The sequence below is a fragment of the Pygocentrus nattereri genome, chromosome 12 (genome assembly GCF_015220715.1).
Source record: "Pygocentrus nattereri isolate fPygNat1 chromosome 12, fPygNat1.pri, whole genome shotgun sequence".
Taxonomy (NCBI): Eukaryota; Metazoa; Chordata; class Actinopteri; order Characiformes; family Serrasalmidae; genus Pygocentrus; species Pygocentrus nattereri.
The window spans coordinates 42,135,265-42,156,937 of NC_051222.1; the positions used below are offsets into that span (position 1 = coordinate 42,135,265).

Genomic DNA, 21,673 nt, shown 5'->3' on the forward strand with positions numbered 1-21,673 from the left:
AAGGGCAGACACCCTTGCACCCTCAGCAGAGTCTGATTTTATTAATACATGTTAGTCACCGGGGAAGAGACAGGCCAAAGGAAAGTTAACCCTTTCATTCCCCTCTTTTATAACTCGTTGAAGACGGGTTATAAGCAATACGCACATCAGAGAGAACAGAGAAAAAGGCTCCTACACAGAAACAGAAACAGCATCATCATAAGATGGTTCCAATGACGCGTAGACGGGCTGTCGCACGGTCTGTGCCATAAAGACGTAGTCGGACCGGTGGGGGATGAGTGAGGAGGCCAGAGCGTACACTCGATCCATGAGGCACCTGAAAAGACATGGTCCCATACACAACAGTAGCAACAGCACACATACACATACAATAGGAGCTTTCATGGTGAGATACCTTCCGAGCAGAGAAAGAGCATTATCAGCAGCATCATGCTTCTGCAAAACAAAAGAGAGATTAATAATAGGCAGAGTGGGTTATAATTCAGGAGCTTTAACACAACGGGAGGCGTGGATCCACTGTGGGAAAAGGTCAGTTAAGACACCAGTACGCGTAACAGCGAGTACAGTTGTGGGCTCTGAAAAAGGAGGGTCAGAAAAACCCTTTCGTTCAAACTTTTTAACCATGATTTGGTCCCCGGGCTTATACGGATGCGTGGGGGTCTTGGGAGGGTCAGTGATGTTTTGATTGACCCTCTCCCAGTACTCATTCAAGACTGACAACAGGCGCGCTGTGTACTCACTACGACGTAATTCAAGGTCCGCCAGTCCCCCCAGAGCCGTTACTTGTCGCCATGGAACAGGAAATGGTCGTCCCATGACAATCTCGTTTGGCGATAATCCACCTAAGGTGTCTGTTCGCGTCATGCGCAGGTAGGACTTTCACCCAGTTGGTTGTGTTTTGAGTCTGCATGGCTTTTCTTAGCCGCCCCTTTATAGTGCGGTTCACCCTTTCTACCATTCCGGAGGATTGGGGGTGATAGGGAATGTGAAAAGCCCAGTCTATGCTTAGCTGTTTAGCAAGCGCTTGTGTGACCTTTGAAGTGAAAGGTGTACCTTTATCAGAGTCAATACCTAGAGGGACGCCATATCGTGGTATGATTTCCTGACATAGTTTTGTCACTACCGTGTTGGCGTTCTCCTTATTACACGGGAAGGCCTCAGTCCATCTGGAGAATTTATCAATCATTACCAGTAGATACTTGTGGGGCCCTACAGTGTGAAATCTATTTGCCATTCCTGGAACGACATCTCAGGTTTGGGAAGAACCTGGTGAGGGCCTTTAGGCTTTGGATTGTTCTGTGCACAAACTAGGCATCGGTCTAGAATGCGGTCTATAGCCGAATTCAAATTATGAATGCAAAACAATTCTGACATGTCATGCTTCACCCCTCTTCGCTCCCGATGAGAAATACCATGAAAATCGGGAACGAGAAAAGGAACACAATGGGTGGGGAGACACAGACAGCCCTTACCATCACGGAATGGCACAACAGCAGAGTCATAACCACACGAGAGCCAATGCTGCACATCCGAAGGCGAGGCAGAAGACTGGATATCAACCAGATCTAGGCCAGGGAGGCAATCAACAGTAAGAGCAGCACAGGAGAAAGAGGAGGAGTCAAGAAACGGGCAAGGGGGCCCATGGAGCGCGCCACGCCTGGCGGCAGAGTCAGCAGCGTTAGTCCCGACCGAGTCATGGTCGGAGCCACGCTGATGAGCACGGACCTTGACCACAGCAAGACGAGAAGGCAGGAAACTAGTGCGAATGAGGTCCTCGATAAGCGAGGCATGAGATATGGGCTTATTATCAGACGTAACAAAACCACGTTGAGACCATATACCTCCAAAATCGTGCACGACACCGAAAGCGTAACGACTATCAGTGTAAATAGTAACTGATCCTGAGAGAGAATACAGGCGCGCGTGATAGCATACAACTCGGCCGCCTGAGCAGAGGAGAAAGGCAGAGAGAAGGACTCCACAACAGTAGAGGGAGGGGAGCAGACAGCGTAACCACAAAGGAAAGTGCCGTCAGAAGGCTTAGAGCAAGAGCCATCCACATAGAAGGAAAGACCACTAGAAAGGGGGGTGGACAGGACGTCCGGGCGAATAGAAGTTTCAGCGGCCAGGCGAGAAGTGCAGTCATGCAAGTCAAAACAGGAAGAAGTGTGTGAGTCAGACAAGGAAAGCAGGCACATGAGAGCAGAGGACACAGAATCAAGGGCAGAGTGAGGACGGATAGAAAGATTTTCTGTGGCGAGAAGAATGTTCTCATAACCTGCATGGCGCTGGGCCGATAAATGCTGTGTGGAACAATTGTTAAGAAGCTGACACACCTGATGTGAAGTATGCAAGGTGAGGGCATGACCTAAAACGATTTTCTCCGCATCTTGTATCATGAGGGCACAAGCTGCGACCGCTCTGAGACAAGACGGGAGAACTCTAGCCGCAATGTCAAGTGTTTTCGAGTAGTATGCGCAAGGGCGCATCCCCCCCCATGGGACTGGGCAAGCACAGCAGCCGCGGCACCCCCAGACTCCGACACCCAGAGATGGAATGGCAGGTTGTAGTTAGGAAGGCCCAAGGCAGGTGCAGAACGAAGGGCAGTAAGCAGTGCCACATAGGCAGTGTTCATGGCATCAGTCCAAGTCAGGGAGGAAGACATGGGCTGTTCATGGGAGAAGGAGACCCAGGAAGGACATCATGGCCTGTTTGGTGGCAGGTTTAGGAAGGCCTGTGATGCAAGAGACCCGGTCAGCAGAGAGCAGGCGTTGACCTTGAGAGAGTTCATGGCCTAGGTACTGCACACGCGGGAGGCAGAACTGCAACTTTTTCAGTGAAACCTTGAAGCCTAAGTCAGCCAGCCGTGTGAGAACCAGCTTGGAGGCATCAACACAGATGCATTCGTCTGGGGCCGAAATCAGGAGGTCATCCGCGTACTGCAGGAGCACAGCGCCCCCGGGGAGGGAGAGGTCTGAAAGGAGGTCCCTAAGCGACGCAGCAAAAGCGGCAGGCGAGTCGCAAAAACCTTGCGGCAAACGAGTCCACGTATATTGGCGCTGACGGTGCGTGAACGCAAAAATGGGCTGTGTGTCAGGCTCAACCGGAATACTGAAAAAAGCGGAACTGACGTCAATCACGGTGAAAAATGCATGATGGCAAGGAACCGATGACAAAATTGATGTCACGTCAGAAACAATAGGGGCTATCGGCACCACTGCATCATTTAAGCGTCGCAAATCCTGTGTGAAACGCCAAGACGCGTCCGGCTTAGGAACCGGATTAATTGGGGTATTGTAGGCGCTTTGACACGGGACTACCATGCCCAGAGACAGCAATGTAGTGAGAATGGAGTCGATACCACGCAGTTTGTGTTCAGGCAGTGGGTATTGTTTCACATACACCGGTGTAGAATGTTTAAGAGTGGCCTCATATGGTTTACAATCTACACACCCCACGTCATCCTTATGGGTGGCCCAGACCGTGCGAGGAATGGAGCTGAGAGGTTCCGGGATGGTTGAGCTGTCAGAGGGAGAGAGAGAAAGGAAAGCAGGTGAAAAAGACTTATATGATTTGTTAGCAATCTCTAGAGGGAGAGCCAGTGGAAACAGTCATGCGAGAGCCGCTGAAAGTCAGAGTAATGCCAAGGCGGCTCATGAGGTCACGGCCCATGAGATTAAACGGGCAGTCCGGCATAAAAACAAACGCATGGGAAAAACGGAGGTCGTCGCAAAGAACTGATAGCGGGGGAGTGTAATGGGATACAAAGGGCTGACCAGTTATACCCACAGAGCTAGTGGTTCTAGATGACAAAGGGCCCTCATACTTAGGTCCGAGCGAAGAAAGAGTGGCACCAGTATCTATGAGAAAACTGAAGTCCACGCCCGACACGTTAAGCGAAATAACGGGAAGATCGTGGTTCTGGAAAGAGGAAAAAGTAGTGCTATAATAAGCTTCGCTCGGAACTGCCAATGACCCTCCCTGCCACAGTAATGACAGTTCCCTTTCAGAGTCATACCTGTGTTCAGTGGTGGTCGGAGAGAGGCAAGCAGGCAGGCAAACAAAGGATTAGGCAGGCAGGCTAAATAAAATTTTTGGTCAATACATAATAGTTCCCCATCGGGGAATCGAACCCCGGTCTTCTGCTTGACAGGTGGAGATACTGTCCACTATACGACCGCCAACATCTGAGCTGTGGTTTTATTCCACTCAGTCTGGAAAGTGTTTGTCAGTCCTGTTTGCCGAACTAGACTTTAGAAGTTGGATTCAGTGTTTATTATGTGCATTTCATTATGAAGGTTATGTGCATACAGAAGTGGTTACATATCAAAGGTAAGCTATAGACCGGTGCGTCTGTGGTCTGTAAGGAGTGCTGGATGTGTGTGTATGTGAGGGACTGTAACAGTGTTAAATCTCCACTGGAGGGCGCCAGAGCTTTCTATTTCAGCTCAGATCCTCTTTTTCAGATTATATAATAATTCATACTGATGGATTACACACACACACACGCATAGTTTAGTTAGACTGAATCAGTCATTTCAATAAATATATAAGCACAAATGAATGAACATAATACATGAAATATGAAACATAAACAGTAAATTGAGTGTAGAATGTAAAAAGAATTGAATATATAAAGCAAATACAATACATACAATTTATTATACGACCTATATGTTATAGAGTGTGTGGTGGAGTATATAAAGTAAAAAATAATGAAATACATACAGTACAGTTATGCAAAATGGAGAGTAGGTAAAAATGATTTCAATATATAAAGTAAATAAAGCACTGTATATAAAGTAAATGCTGTAGAAATAACTGTCTAATGTATTTATACATACAGATAGTATGTTCCAATATTTTGGAATGTACAAATGAAAGTGTAATCATTATATTAAGTAAAAATGGTGGAATTTAAGCTAAAAGTAAATGAATCTATAAATAAAATGTTGAATAGCGTATATGAAGTAAACAAATACAATGTTAATAATAATAATACAGAATAAAGTGAAGAAGACATGATTTAAAAAGCATATATATAGTATATATAAAGAAAATATAATTAAATATACAATATAAAGGAAAAGTTATGTTATACAAATAACAGTTATGCATTATTATACAAGTTATGCCATAGATGGTTTAATACAAACTGTGAATATTGTACAATATGTTATACTATATCATCTACATTATGAATGTACAATGTGAAAAAATGGAGTATAGAAGGTAAAAAGTGTTCAATATATAAGACAAAAGTTATTGAACATATAAATAAAGATACAAAATATTTAAAGTGAAAAGGGCTTAAATTATCTGCAATAATTTTTAATGATAATACTGACTTTACACAATCAATGATTTTATTTAGTATATAACCTAAACACTTTACAGTAAATATTATAAAGAAAATATTGTCCAATATATAAAGTAAACGTTATATTATAAGTTAGAAATGTGAATGTAGTAAAACTCGGCCAGAAGGGTGTCCAATAATCCCGGCTCATACATGTGACCACAGGGCCTGTCTGTTTATCCTCTTTGAGAGTTACTTTTAATCCTCTCTATCTCTCTCTCTCTCTCTCTCTCTCTCTCTCTCTGTGTGTCTCTCTCTCTCTCTCTCTCTCTCTGTGTCACTCTGTGTCTCTCTCTCTCTCTCTCTCTCTCTCTCTCTCTCTCTCTCTCTCTCTGTGAGGAGATGTGATGGCGGCGGCGGGGCAGAAAGTGGTCCTAATCACCGGCTGCTCGACTGGAATCGGCCTGAAGATTGCCGTTCTCCTCGCCAAGGATGAGAAGCAGAGATATCACGGTCAGTGAGGTTCTGAGGACGATGGTCCCTGTAATTTAACCCCTTAAAATCCACACTCTGCTTTTAATCTTTAGATTTACTGTCCAGTCATTACGGCTCCAAAAAAGATCACAACTCTTTAGTGGTGAGCAGGTCATACGGTCTTAAAGATGGTTCTTCAATGGTTCTTTAGTAAAGTCAGTGGTTGTAAATAGAACCATAAACACTCATAGAAGTATTTTCATGGTGAATTGGTTCTTCAGATTGACGGAGAACGTGCTGTATATGGATTTCTATAGAGCCTGTTTAAAAAGGGTTCTAAATAGCACCAAAAAGGGTCCATGTTCTGCTTGTTAAAATAGAAGAACCCTTTTTGAGGCTTTGGAGAACCCATTCTCCATCAATCTGATGAACCATTTCACCATGCAGAGAACCGTTTAAGCATACAAATGGTTTTTTGAGTGGTCGTGGTTCTATATAGAACAATTTTCTTTACTAAAAAAACATTTTTTTAAGCGTATCAGTAACTTGGAACCAAACTAGCCAAACAAATGGGAATAGAAATAGAAACATATTAGATTAAAGCTCACAATTAGCTCTATTGAATACCATTAAAATATACTAATAATAATCTATTGAATACCATTCCAATATGCCAATAATGCTCTATTGAATACCATTCCAGTATGCTAATAATGCTCTATTGAATACTATTCCAATATGCCAATAATGCTCTATTGAATACCATTCCAATATGCCAATAATGCTCTATTGAATATTATTCCAATATGCCAATAATGCTCTATTGAATACTATTCCAATATGCTAATAATGCTCTATTGAATACTATTCCAATATACTAATAATGCTCTATTGAATACTATTCCAATATGCCAATAATGCTCTATTGAATACTATTCCAATATGCTAATAATGCTCTATTGAATACTATTCCAATATGCCAATAATGCTCTATTGAATACTATTCCAATATGCTAATAATGCTCTATTGAATACTATTCCAATATGCTAATAATGCTCTATTGAATACTATTCCAAAATGCAAATAATGCTCTATTGAATACTATTCCAATATGCTAATAATGCTCTATTGAATACTATTCCAATATGCCAATAATGCTCTATTGAATACTATTCCAATATGCTAATAATGCTCTATTGAATACTATTCCAAAATGCAAATAATGCTCTATTGAATACTATTCCAATATGCTAATAATGCTCTATTGAATACTATTCCAATATGCCAATAATGCTCTATTGAATACCATTCCAGTATGCCAATAATGCTCTATTGAATACTATTCCAATATGCCAATAATGCTCTATTGAATACTATTCCAATATGCTAATAATGCTCTATTGAATGCCAAATATGCAGGAATAATGCTAATGATGGATGTAAATAAACAGAGTACAGCTGAAATATGTGTTTGCTTTCCTGTAAAATGTATTAAATGTAACTTTCTATGTCCCTCTGGTTCTACCCCACAATATATTCTCATATTGGGACTGCTTTAAGAATATTATAGGATTATTCAATCAATTTGTAGATATTTTTACTCTTTTTATGTAGCAGAATGATCTAATTCCACTGGCAGATAATCTTACTTGTCAACTAAATTTAAGATTCTGTGTGCCAGGTTAATATTTCATGCTGCATAATGTGAATGGTTTAGGAACTATTACCCTAACTATTACAAAATGAAAACTTTTGTTAAGTTGGTTTGAAAAAGCCAACTTACTGTTCTTCGTAATCTTCTTTTTTATAATTATTCTATACTCAAAAAACTAAATGCTGCTCCTCCTACAGTTTTTAAGATAGAGCCATGAAACTTTGCAGGATCGTACGGCCGATACACGATTAGGTTGCTTATGCTTTTCTAAGTGATCCGACATACAGTTTTCATGAAATTATTGTTCTAATACGATATTTTTTCCTATAGGAAATGAATAGGCCGAATGTTCGGGACATTCAAATTAACTGCCACAACACACACAGTTCATTTCATTCTAACTAAATTAATTTGGCTCTGAATTTAAGGTGGAACTGCAATTAATATAGCACTAAATTTAAAGTGGCACAGAATTTAAGGTGAAACTTCATTTAAGGTAGAACTAAAATTAATGTGGCACAGAATTCAAGGCAGAACGTCATTCATGGGAGTACCTAGCAAGAAATTGCCATCTACATTGGATACTGCAGCTTCTGCTTAGCAAAATCTTGGCAACATTTTAAGAACCATCAACAGTCTTGAACCTTTTAACGTTTTAACATAACTGGCTTCTTCAAAGTTTGTTCAAGAACTTTCCTTTTCTAGCTATTATTATTAATATTATTATAATATTATATTATAATATTATTATTAATTATTATTATTATTATTATTCTTAAGTACCATCAAATCATTTCTGGATCCTGCTGACAAGTGAGCTTTTAGTGTTTTTGGGGCTCTACACTCTCCTTCAAGGGTTCCTTATTAAAGAAAATGGTTCTATATAGAACCATGAACATTCAAAGAACACTTGGCATGATTAAAGGGTTCTTAAGATTGAAGAATGTTTTTGAAAAGGGTTCTTCTATTGTAACAGGCTTGACATTGTAACAAAAGAAGAAGCCTTTGGTGCTATATAGAACCCTTTTCATAAAGGTTCTATATAGAGCTGTATGAACCATTTAATTATGCAAATGGTTCCTAGGGTGTTCATGGTTCCTTACAGAGCCATTTCCAGGAGATATTTGTGAGGAAATTTTACTAAAGAACCCTTGAAGAACCCTCTTTTTGAAGTGTTTAGGCAAAAAAGCAGGAATGCTGTCCTTGGGTCCAAATTTCTTAAAGGCACAACTGTCTACATTGCAAAAGTGATATCTTAGCAAATGAAATCATCTTACATCAAGTTCATGCATGCAATATTTTACTAATATTAACAGTAATATATTACTGTTGTGATAATATTATGAGATTATTTCACTTATTTCTGGATATTTTTGCAATTTTATTAAATGAAAATATGACTATTGGCAATTAATATGTTTTTTTATGAAATGATGCCTGAAACACCCCACATTACCCCCCAAGAGATAATTTGAGTCCAGTTCAATTTAAACAGCGGCTTCCTCAAACCCCAAGAACGCTTTAGTAAAAGATCAGAAAATAACTAAATACATAATCAACAATGAATTAAACAACACAAGACACACTTTGTAGAAACACTTCATGACTTAGGAAGATTCTTTCAAGTTCGTTGTTCTGCTGAGCTCCAACTCTGTTGTGGACAAAATCTGTCAACCACTTCCACATCTTCTCCACCACGGTAAAGCTGGCTTCCTATTTACCAAACTTTATTTTCATTTTGAGATGAAGTTTCTTTTCACTCTGTTCTTTAACTTTGTATAAGGACCTTCAGATCTTCCTGAATTTTGCTATGAGTGTTATACACCAATCAGGCGTAACATTCTGACCACCTCCTTGTTTCTACACTCACTGTCCACTTTATCAGCTCCACTGACCGTATAGCTGCACTCTGTAGTTCTACAGTTACAGACTGTAGTCCATCTGTTTCTCTGATACTCTGTTACCCTGTTCTTCAGTGGTCAGGACCCCCATGGACCCTCACAGAGCAGGTACTATTTGGGTGGTGTGTCATTCTCAGCACTGCAGTAACACTGACGTGGTGGTGTGTTAGTGTGTGTTGTGCTGGTCTGAGTGGATCAGACACAGCAGTGCTGCTGGAGTTTTTAAACACCTCAGTGTCGCTGCTGGACTAAGAATAGTCCACCAACCAAAAATATCCAGCCAACAGCGTCCTGTGGGCAGCGTCCTGTGGGCAGGCGTCCTGTAGGCGGCGTCCTGTGGGCAGCGTCCTGTGACCACTGATGAAGGACTAGAGGATGACCAGCACAAACTGTGCAGCAGCAGATGAGCTGTCGTCTCTGACTTTACATCTACAAGGTGGACCGACAAGGTAGGAGTGTCTAATAGAGTGGACAGTGAGTGGACACAGTGTTTAAAACTGCAGTTCTGAGAATGACCCACCACCCAAATAGTACCTGCTCTGTGAGGGTCTAATGCACTGCTGACCTATTCTTAGGTTATAGAAGTGTATGGTAAAACTTTAGACCAGCTGAGTCCTGGTCATTTGAGGGGTTAAACAAAGAGAGACAGAGAGACAACAAAACAAAGAGAGAGAGAGAGAGAGAGACTACATATGTAAGACTCTTTATCCCTACTTACCCTTAAGTCTCTTCAGCTATTTTCAGACCCAAACAATGACGGATCACATATATAACACCAGAGCTGCACTAAAAACAATTACAGCTCTGCCTCTAAAGCTGTACCATCCTTTGACAGTCTGTTTAACCTTACCATCACATCTGACCTCTGATGACCTCTAAACCACATTCCTGGCAGCAGCTCTAATCAAATGGATCATCAAATGAATCAAATCTCAGGAATTTCTTTTTGACCAGTTGGACTCTTCACTGGGAGTCCATGTCTGCAGGTTTCTTGGTCATTCAGACAAGTTCATCAAAAAGGTCCTTCTTGGTATTTTCAATCAGACGAGTCCTTCAGCGGTTTTGTTTTTCAGACAGGTCCGTTATTATTTCTGTGTCCAACAGTGAGTGTTTATCAGACAGTGGATGTGGGGGTCGGGGGGTGTCCAGGATCTCCTAGTTGACCTCTTGGACCCCCTGTATGTCTCAAAATCAAAGTTCTGGGGATCCCTGAGAACAAATTTATTATGACATTATGCTTTCAGGTAAAACAGATGCTCAAATACAAATTTAGTAAAGATCATTGTTTATCTGCTTCACCCACAATCAGTCTTTGGTGTTTGACTTGGTAATCTAAACTAGAGCTGCAGCACTGTTCTGCCTCAGGGTGACACTGTAGCAGACTGGTTCCTTCCTGGTTCCAGTTGGTCCTTCATAGTCTAGCAACTGTAACTATGTCCAGTACACCTCAAAAAAAACTTTATAATATGTCATAGCATATTTGTAAATCTTAAAACTCGTCCACGTTGTAACGATTGCCTACATGTATTGTACTACTGCGCATGCGCGGGGGAGTTGTAGCCCCTCTGTGCAAGATGGTGAGCTGCTGTAGCCCAGCCTCCGGTATGCTGTAACTATCTTCTGAGTTATCTGGACAGTGATGGTGAGATAATTGGGTGACCTATCATTAAATACGTCTTCTACACCGCATGGAGTGTATTCCTGTCTGTGTGCCTCCAAAGAAGCCAGGAATCCTTGCTATCTCTTCTACCACTGCCCGCCCCCCCCTTTCACCATTACAATGTCCACAGAAACTGGTGGAAAGAGTGAATTTAAATTCATTTTTCAAACTGAAGACAGAAGAGAAGCTCAGTTAATGTGAGCAAGATCAAATTATTAAACTAGAAAAGAGTATTTCTGGAAGAACAATTGTTAAAGCAAATATTGAAGCTAGCATCAGCATGGCTATGGTAAGTGGGATAGCAGACAATCAATGCTGGGGAAGCCAGCCAGTATGGATAAAGAATGACCAATCACAGCTTAGAGTGCAGAGCAGAGATTCTATTGTGATACCAAGGTTTTTTGCAGATTTACCTGATGGAACTGAGAAACTATTAAGTTTAAGAGTTAAATTCGTTTCTTTCTAGCAGCTTTTGGACCAAGAAGAAGAACCTCTGTTTTTTCCGAGTTAAGTAGGAGAAAGATACTTGACATCCAGTCTTTTATGTCTTTTATACAGTCGTCAATCTTGCTAAGTTGAAGTTTATCATTCCGAGTTTACATAAAGGTTGATTGATTTGATTGATTGATTGATTGATTGATTGATTGATTAATTCGAGATAGGTCTATTATTTCTGCCAAAATGCCTTTGATTAAACCTGTAGGAATTGGATCTTTTTCTCAAAGATTTTGAGGAGGTCCTTCAGTGGTATTTTCCGTCATATGAGTTCCACAGTGGTACCATCCATTCAACAGGTCCATGAATTTTAGTATACATCAGACAGGTTGTGTCAATTATACATGTCCATTATTTGTTGTATCCATCCAAATAAGTGTATTTTAGACAGATACATTATTTGTACTGTCCATCAGAAAGATGTTGGTGTCTATCAGACAGATCAATCAGGTTTAGTGTTCATCATGCAATTTCAATAGTGGTAGTGCCATCCAACAGGTCCATCAATGATGGTGTCCATGACACAAGTCCATCAATTATGATGTTCATGATAGCAGTCCATTAATGGAAGTGTCTGTCAGACAGACCCATGAGTGGTGTTGTCCCTCAGACAGGTCCTTTTGATGTATTGTCCATTAGGCAGACCCGTGAGTGGTGCTGTCCCTCAGACAGATCCTTCAGAAGTAGTGTCCATCGGGCAAAGCCATGAGTGGTGCTGTCTCTCAGACAGGTCCTTCAGAGTTAGTGCTCATCAGAAAGACCCATGAGTGGTGCTGTCTCTCAGACAGGTCCTTTTGGTATATTGTCCATTAGGCAGACCCATGAGTTGTGCTGTCCCTCAGACAGGTCCTTTTGATGTATTGTCCATTAGGCAGATCCATGAGGGGTGCTGTCCCTCAGACAAGTCCTTCAGAGGTAGTGTCCATCAGACACACCCATGAGTGGTGCTGTTAGACACCATCTATGTCTCTCTTACTCTGCATCTTTCTTTCTTTCTGTTTACAGTGATAGCAACAATGAGGGACCTGAAGAAGAAGGATAAGCTGGTGGAGGCAGCTGGTGATGCCTATGATAAAACTCTGTCTTTACTACCACTGGATGTCTGCAGTGACGAGTCCGTCAAACAGTGCTTGAACAGTGTCAAAGGCCGGCACATCGATGTACTGAGTGAGCATACACCTTTACCTGAGCTATATAACTCCAAATATATGAGTTTAATGACCTTTTCAAAAGCCTTTCAAAAGGGACAGGAAGCTGTGTTGGATTCTATCTGTAGCCCCTTCCAATGGTCAAATAATGAAAAATTGGTTCATTAAGTTAGTTGCACCTCTTATTGTCAAAATTATATTCAGTAGTCACTATAACCACATTATGGAACGTGGTGTAATCTTAAAGGGATGATCAGCATCTAATTGGTGGGACCTCTAGCACTGTGGTGATGAAGTACTGAAGAGAACTAAAGAGTGATGCATCTTGTAGAATCCAAGACGACCCACAGGCTCTATTCACTGGGCAAACTGAGCTGAGCTGGTGGAGGGAATGCTTGATTGACCATTTAGAACAGGAGTGTGAAAATCAACCACTGAAATGGCCATATTGAAAAATCTCAGTAAAACTGTGGGCCAGAGAACATCTATCGACCCCCTAATTAACCTTCAGGATCCCCTGACTGTCTCAAAATCAAAACTCTGATGGGGTTCCCCAAAGATGATAATGTTTTGATGAAAAACTAACTTGATAGCTCTGTTATAGGTGATCTGCTATAGGGTAGTTTGTGCTTGGTGGTTAGCATTCGCTTTGTTGTTACTTTATGCTTGGGGGTTAGTTTTCACTTGGTGGTTAGCTTTTGCTTAGTGGTTAGCTGTCACTTTGTTGTTACTTTACACTTGATCATTAGTTTTCTCTTTGTTGTTAGCTTTCACTTGGCAGTTATTGATCACTTTGTTATCTTTTGCTTGGTGGTTGGCTTTTTCGCTTGGTTGTTAGTTTTTGCTTTCTCTCTGTAGGTTTCTTTGACTCCAACTCATGGAAGGCAGGATGAGCACAGAACTACGTGCCATGCAGCACCATGCAATACAATACAATACAACACAATAAACTCCAATACACAGTGCATTCAACAATAAACTAAGCTACAAAACACAGTATAATACAATAAATATGTTATACAAGTGGAGCACAATATATTGCAAACAATAGTTAATTCAATGCTCATGACAGTCTTCAGTCTATGTTTGATGACAGTGGGAGTTCATTCCATCACCTGGGTGCCAGTACAGAGAACATTCTCAACACTTGTCTTCCACGCGCCTTGAAGGATGGCGGGTCAAGCCGAGCTGTACTCGAAGCTTGAAGGGCTCGTGGTACAGTTCGAGATTTCACCATTGCCATCGGCCATAGGCCAGCCTTAGGGTTTTAAATCTGATGCAGCTACAGGAAGCCAGTGAAGCGAGCGCAGCAGTGGGGTGACGTGGCTGAACTTGATTGAAGATTAGCTGTGCTGCCACGTTCTGGATCAGTTGCAGAGGCTTGATGGGAAGACCAGCCAAGAGCAAGTTGCAGTAGTCAAGCCTTGAGATGACAAGAGACTGCACTAGCATCTGGGTGGCCTCTTGGGTGAGGAAGGGTTGGATCCTATGGATGTTGTACAGGAGATACCTGCATGACCGAGTCAGGTTTACAATGTGAGTCGAGAACGATAACTGCCTATCCAGAGTCACACCAAGACTTCTTGCCTCTACAGACAGAACAATCAGAGTGTTCTCAAATGAGACAGTGAGATCAAGATGAGGACCGGTAGTTGCAGTGGTGAATATCAGCTCAGTCTTGCTGGGATTGAGCTTCAGGTAGTGAGCTGCCAGCCATGAAGAGATGTCAGACAGACATGCCGAGATGCGACTGGAAACCTGTGTGTCAGAGGGTGAGAATGAAAACATTAGTTGATTGTCATCGGCATAACAATAAGAGAAGCCATGAGTTGACCAAGAGAGCTAGTGTAAAGCTAAGAGAGAGCTAGTGTAAAGAGAAAAGAGAAGAGGACCGAGCACCGAGTCTTGTGGGACTAGAACCTACTTGAAGCCGACCGAAAGTCTTTTTCCATGGCTTCGCCAAACTCCTCCCACGCCCTGGATTTTGCTTCTGCCACCATTGCAGTTGTCACCTTTTTTGCCTATTGGTACCTCTCTACTGAGTTGGGAGTCCTTCGGGCCCTAAATCTTTCTTCAGCTTGACAGCCTCCCTTACCACTGGTGTCCACCAGGGGGTTCTTGGGTTACCACCCCTACAGGTTCCCACAAGCTTTTGGCCACAGCTATGACTGGCTTCCACAATGGAGGTTTTGAACAGGGTTCATTCAGACTCCCTGTCCCCTACCTCCCCTGGGACATGAGAAAAGCTCTCTCAGAGATGGGACTTGAAATCATTCCGAACAGGGGCCTCTGACAGTCGTTCCCAGCACACCCTCACTATCTGATCCAACTCACCACCAGATGGTAATCAGTTGGCAGCTCAGCACCTCTCTTTACCCAAGTGTTGAGAACATACGGTCCCAAGTCAGATGAAACAACAAAGAAGTCGATCATTGACCTCTGACCCAAGGAGCTCTGGTACCATGTACACTTATGAACATCCTTGTGTTTGAACTTGGTGTTCGTTATGGACAATCCATGCCTGGCACAGAAGTCCAATAACAATTCACCATTCGGGTTTAGATCGGGCAGGCTGTTCTTCCCAATCATGCCTCTCCAGGTCTTCCAGTCATTGCCAACATGAGCATTGAAGTCCCCCAGTAAGACTATGGAGTCTGTAGGCGGGACCCTTTCCAGAACCCTGCCCACTCGCTCCTAGAAGGCCGAATACTCTGACCTGTTGTTTGGTGCTTAGGCACAGACAACAGTCAGAGTTTTCCTCTCTGCAATTTTAATTTGCATTGAGTCGACCCTCTCGTCCACCGGGACAAACTCCAACTGCCTGGTCACCAGCCAGAGACTTGTGAGTATCCCCACTCCTGCCTGGTGCCTCTCACCCTGTGCAACCCCTCAGTAGGAGAGAGACCAACCCCTATCAAGGAGTTTATTCCAGAGTTGACACTGTGGGTGGAGGTGAGCCCAACTATATTTAGTTGGTACCTCTCAACCTCGTGCATAAGCTCCAGCTCCTTCCCCCTAGTGAGGTTACATTCCATGTGCCAAGAGCCAGTTTCTGCCGCAAGGGCCTAAGCCGCCAAGGGCCCCCCTGCAATCTCCCATTGCCTGTGCAGCACTGCACCGCTTCCCCATGCTGGACCTTGTGGGTAGTGGGCCCACATGCTCTGCCACACACTTCCATTGGGTAAAATAGAGTAGAGTCAGTGTAAAAGGACTATGTTACATCAACATAAAATTCAGCTGTTAATGAAAATATGAAAACTTTCAGTACAGTTTATTTGGGTTTCATTGAAATAGAATTCTCTTTTGCTCAACATACAGTTGTTATTTACTGAAATGCACTATCATTGCTTTTTGTCCTTGTTACATAAACCGGTTACTTAATTAATTTGTTAAAATGTCGACAGGTTTTCAGTCTGTAAGTTCAGTAGTGCTGGTGGTCCTTTTTTCAGTGTACATGTGTTTTGTGTGCTTAAAAGTGTAAGATTAACCTAATTAAAACAAAAACATAGACGTAGGTTCCCTGGGGTTTTAAGGTGCTCCAGACAGAAGATACTGAAATAGCACCTCACTACTTGTTCAGCTAATCTGAGGGTTTATTTATGGACCACAGATCCTCTTTCGACCACAAACACAGACTCAGTTGACTGAGACATTTAACTTTAGAAAGTATTTATTTATATTATACATGATTTGTGCTCTATCTCTGTAGTTAATAATGCAGGTATTGGCCTGGTGGGGCCTGTAGAGAGCATCAGCATGGAGGATATGAAGAAGGTGTTTGAGACGAACTTCTTCGGCGTGATCCGCATGATTAAGGAGGTCATGCCCGACATGAAGAGGCGGCGTTCAGGTCACATCATCGTCATGAGCAGTGCGATGGGACTACAAGGTTGAGGAGAACGTGTATTTGTGTGTGCTGTGAAGAAGGAGATCTTTTTATACCGAATACTTTAAAAAAGTCAGGGACCTCCTCTAATTCATTTCCAGTCAAATCAGCCGTTAATTAGCTTTAAGTCACTCTTTCCTTTCATTGCAGCTCTGTTCTTTTCAGGAGCCTCACTTTCAGCTCCTCAAAGAATCTGCAGCCTCCAAAGCTCAGTCTTAGAAGCTGGTTGATGATTTCCTGAAGTAATCAAACCCATTCAGTGGTGCTGTGGTCTGAACTCTGGGGTGGTCAGTCCATTGTTCAGCTTCTTTGTTTGATGTGTCTGTGTCCTTTTCTCAGTGAGGTTCTTCTTGATCAGCTACACGTCCTTTCAGACCCACAGCGCTGAGTGGTCTTCTCACAGTGGAAGGATGGACAGAAACACCTGTGGATGTTTTCAGATCTAAAGCAGCTTGATGTTCTCCTCTCTCTCAGAGATCAAAGCTTTCAGTGCTGTTTATCTGATGGGGGCAGTTTTGGGGTCAACAAGCTCTTCCGGGTGGTTGTTAGGAGCCTCATTTTCTCTGGAGCTTTTAATCAGTTTGTAATAACAGAAAACCCCTTTTTGGTGCTGCATAGAACTATTATCCTTACAAAACAACCCTTGAGGAACCATGATTTTTACGTGTGTATGTAATGGCTGATTTGACTGGAAATAAATCAGGTGAACAATAGTTTCTGACTTGTGTATTAATGATGATGATTTTTATTCAAATCAAAAACTGTCAAAACTGATGTTCCTCTAGTGGTTTTGTATATGTGTAATTTTCTGCTTCTCTGTGTGTGTGTGTGTGTGTGTGTGTGTGTGTCTGTAAGGTGTGATATTTAATGATGTCTATGCTGCGTCTAAGTTTGCCATGGAGGGTTTCTGTGAAAGTTTGGCTGTACAGCTGCTTAAGTTCAATATCACGTGAGTGCTGCTCTCTTTTACCTCCCCTTAGCTCTCTCTCTCTTTCTCTCTCTCTCTCTGTCTCCATCCTTAAGTGATTGATAAGGTGTTGAAAAATCCATTCCTATGGTAAGTGATTGCTAAGGTGTTGCTAAGCTGTTGCTATGGTATATCACTTGGGTGCTAAGGTGTTGCTAGGCTGTTAGTGTGCAAATATGAAGTAATAATATAAAGTAAACAAAGAACAGTTGTTAACAGTTGCTGCACCAGTAACAGACAGAGGCAACATATTAATCAAATGGTTGATGTAGTGTAGTGGTTTTATAGCGGTTGGTGTAGTGTAGTGGGTATATAGCGGTTGGTATAGTGTAGTGGGTATTTAGTGGTTGGTGTAGTGTAGTGCGTGTATAGCGGTTGGTATAGTGTAGTGGGTGTATTGCGGTTGGTAAAGTGTAGTGGGTATATAGTGGTTGGTATAGTGTAGTGGGTATATAGCGGTTGGTGTAGTGTAGTGGGTGTATAGTGGTTGGTGTAGTGTAGTGCGTGTATAGCGGTTGGTATAGTGTAGTGGGTGTATTGCGGTTGGTAAAGTGTAGTGGGTATATAGTGGTTGGTATAGTGTAGTGGGTATATAGCAGTTGGTATAGTGTAGTGGGTATATAGCGGTTCGTGTAGTGTAGTGTAGTGGGTATATAGTGGTTGGTTAGTATAGTGGTTAACACCTCTGCCTTCTACACTGTAGACTAAGGTTCAATCCCCACCAGTGCAAGCACCCTACACTATACAAATAAGAGTCCTTGGGCAAGACCCTTAACACCACCTTGGCCTACCTGTGTAAAATAATCAAATCGTAAGTCGCTCTGTATAAGAGTGTCTGCCAAGTGCTATGAATTTAAATGAAATTCAAATTAAATACACACGACATATTAGACACTAAAGAATAACAGGGATAACGGGTTACTTGGTAAGAGATATAATGAGTATATGGAGGGAGCAAGTAAACCAGGTTCCACAGAATTTCAGGAATCAATGATTAGTCTTGAGGTTGGAGAAGATTTGAAACCTGTGTCAACCATTGAACATCTGGCGATAACCATAATAATGAAGTACAATTTTTGCCAAATAAGCCCATAGCAGATATTCCTGAATGTCTTTTGGGATTATGTCAGGACTGTGATTCTAATTCAGTTAATTTCCATTTTCCTTTTTCAGTCTGTCCATGATTGAGCCTGGTCCAGTCCACACGGAGTTTGAGATGAAGATGATCGAGGACGTTTCACAGAAAGAGTACCCAGGTGCTGACCCGGACACCATCCACTACTTCAAAAATGTCTACTTGCCATCCTCTGTGGACGTCTTTCAGACACTGGGTCAGAGTCCTGATGACATCGCTAAGGTCAGCTGACTCTCAAGCTATGTTTATGTGCTGGTGTTGATGTGTCTCACTACAGAACTGTACAGAAAGATTGGAGAAGACCAGCTCACTCATGAAGATACCTACGTCACAATGCACATCAAATACGATGCCAAAATGTCAGTCAGTTTTGTCCATGTATATGAATTTGTGGCATGTAAAATGATAATGCTTATTGGATATTTACAGCTAGAATATTGAAGACTGTTGGTGCTCCAGTCACTGGGTTTTCAGGTTGTCCATATGGTAGATATGCATGCCATACCTGTAAATCAACCATGGAAGAGCAGGTTGACCCCAAAACTACACCCATCAGATAAACAGCACTTAAAGCTTTGATCTTTGAGAGAGGGGAGAAAATCAAGCTGCTTCAGATCTGAAAACATCCACAGGTGTTTCTGTCCATCCTTCCACTGTGACAAGACCACTCAGTGCTGTGGGTCTGAAAGGACGTGTAGCTGATCAAGAAGAACCTCACTGAGAAAAGGAGACGGACAAATCAAACAAAGAAGCTGGATGATGGACTGACCACCCCAGAGTCCAGACCTCAGCACTACTGAATGGGTTTGATCACTTCAGAAAATGATCAAACAGCTTCTAAGATTTTCTGACACTGAAAAACGATAGCTTGTGTTTAGTTCAATAAATGAAGAGTAAGTCTCTGACTTTTGCATAATACTGTATGATATATGTTTGTTTTATGTAATCTACAGAGTAAATAATTTCAGACTATTGAGATAGACTCTTGTGGGACTTTCCAAAGGCACAATGTCACAATAGGGATTATTCATCCACATATACCAGAATAGGCGGATTTGCTATCCCACTTCTGACACCAGTATGGCATTGACATAGAGTAAGAAAGGCACATGCAAACACAGCCAGGTCACCTCTAGCCATACAGATCCACTCCGCAGAAACCATTCATCCCAATTATCTAAGCCCAATGGCCAACACATAACACAGGTAACACATACACATAACTTGAGACTAATAGAACATAGCATAAACAACAATAAACAGTCCCTTTTCCAGAAGCATGCTCTCCCATGAGCCTCTTTGTAGGCCCTTTATTTAGCCATGCCTCCCAAGCTTCTCGCAGTGCAGCCAGTAGTGGAACGCTATCAAATAAACAATGTAAGAGTTTTAATTTAGTGGTTTCTAATATTTTTATAAGAAGATGCACTGTGCGTTTGCAGATTCACTTGGTTCTTCATAATCTTCTCTAGAATCTTAACCTGACCCACAGCTTCATCTTCTAAAGAAACTCTCTCTCTGTCTCTCTCTCTCTCTCTTTCTCTCTGTCTCTGTCCTTCTGCAGTGCACTAAGAAGGTGATCGAGGCGAGTAGTCCCCGGTTCCGTAACCTGACGAACCCCTTGTACACTCCAATCGTGGCGCTGAAGATGGCCGATGAAACAGGAGGCCTGTCGGTCAGAGCCTTCTATCACATGCTCTTCAACCTGGGTGGACTGATGCACATCAGCATGACTGCACTAAAGTACCTGACCTGTGGGTGCTTACGCAGCCGCACCATCTCACCAAACTAACTCTTCAACAAACACACAGACTCATTATCGCTCAGGTGGTGCGCCTTACTGCATTGCCATGGTTACAGGCCATATATTGGGGAGGAGGGGAAAATTGTATTATTATATATTATAATTGTATATTCAGTAATTCATTTTCAGAGGGTAAAAATGCTATGGAAGTCTTATGTGCATGTAAGTTTGTATAGAATTCATCCACATTTTACAATGTGTTACAAGTTGGGACGTTGTGTAAAACATAAATAAAAACAGAATACGATGATCTGCAAATCCTTTTCAACCGATATTCAATTGAATCCACTACAAAGACGAGATATTTAATGTTCAAACGGATAAACTTTATTGTTTTTTACAAATATTCACTCATTTTGAATTTGATGCCTGCAACACGTTCCAGAGAAGTTTCAATGGACTTTCAAAAGTCCATTGAAATCTCAAGCTTTTTTAGTACTTCCTTAAAAATTGGATGTTATGTATCACTTTTGTAGCTGTTCTGCATAAACATATCACTGTCCAGTGTACAAAACTATTCAGAAGAAAGAATTACGATGTGTTGAAAGCTATAGAGCTATAGAGCATGTCATGCACCTATCTTGGTGTTTGAGGTGTTTGGACTGTACAGTTAGCTTTTAACTAAAATAGCTAAATGATGGTGGCATTTTTTTCGTCAATGGCATGTAGCACATTTTGATTGTGGCTCACTGAAACTCCTCACTGAAACGAGTGCTGAAGATAGGGACTCAAATCTGAACGGAACCCCTGTTTTTCTGTGTGTATCAGTTAGCTAAGCTACTCTTGCTCCACTATACTATCCTCAGTAGCACTAGAAGCTAGTGTTAGCTTAGCAAGTGAGCTAAAACAGCTTCATATACCCAAACATTTCACTGTTGTCAGAAGAAAAGCTCAGTTTTTTTGTTTTTCAATTTTTTACATAATTAAAAAAAATTTCTTAACCTTTACATTATTTGTAAATTTCATGAAGAACAGACCAAAGGAAATGGCTCAAAATTACTTGAAAAGACATCTGGTTCCATTGACTTACATTTAAAGTAAAGTAGGTTTTTTCCTTCTCCTGTAGTTATTTTGGAGATACGGGGTTTTCGGACCACAACAGCGATATGTATATATATATATATATATATATATATATATATATATGTGTGTGTGTGTGTGTGTGTGTGTGTGTGTGTGTGTGTGTGTAATGGTTTACAATAGTTGTATTAATATTATGCTATGAAATTCCTGCTAAATGGGTTTGGCGTAT

General features: G+C 41.7%; 1 protein-coding gene across 3 annotated transcripts; it reads left to right on the forward strand.

The window, feature by feature from the left end:
- Positions 1–2,157: 2,157 nt before the first annotated feature.
- LOC108413450 (retinol dehydrogenase 8-like) lies at positions 2,158–20,679 on the forward strand. 3 transcript variants are annotated; one of them, XM_037543192.1, is made up of 7 exons: positions 2,158–3,553; positions 5,702–5,812; positions 12,490–12,651; positions 16,342–16,521; positions 17,374–17,467; positions 18,659–18,842; positions 20,182–20,679. In XM_037543192.1, the coding sequence occupies exons 1-7, from the start codon at positions 3,322–3,324 to the stop codon at positions 20,407–20,409; spliced, it is 1,191 nt and encodes a 396-aa protein (XP_037399089.1). In that variant the 5' UTR covers positions 2,158–3,321; the 3' UTR covers positions 20,410–20,679. The 3 variants fall into 3 exon arrangements, with proteins under 3 accessions (XP_037399089.1, XP_017541454.1, XP_017541455.1); XM_017685965.2 differs by having other exon boundaries at positions 2,158–2,355; XM_017685966.2 differs by lacking the exon at positions 2,158–3,553 and having other exon boundaries at positions 5,097–5,812.
- Positions 20,680–21,673: the final 994 nt, after the last annotated feature.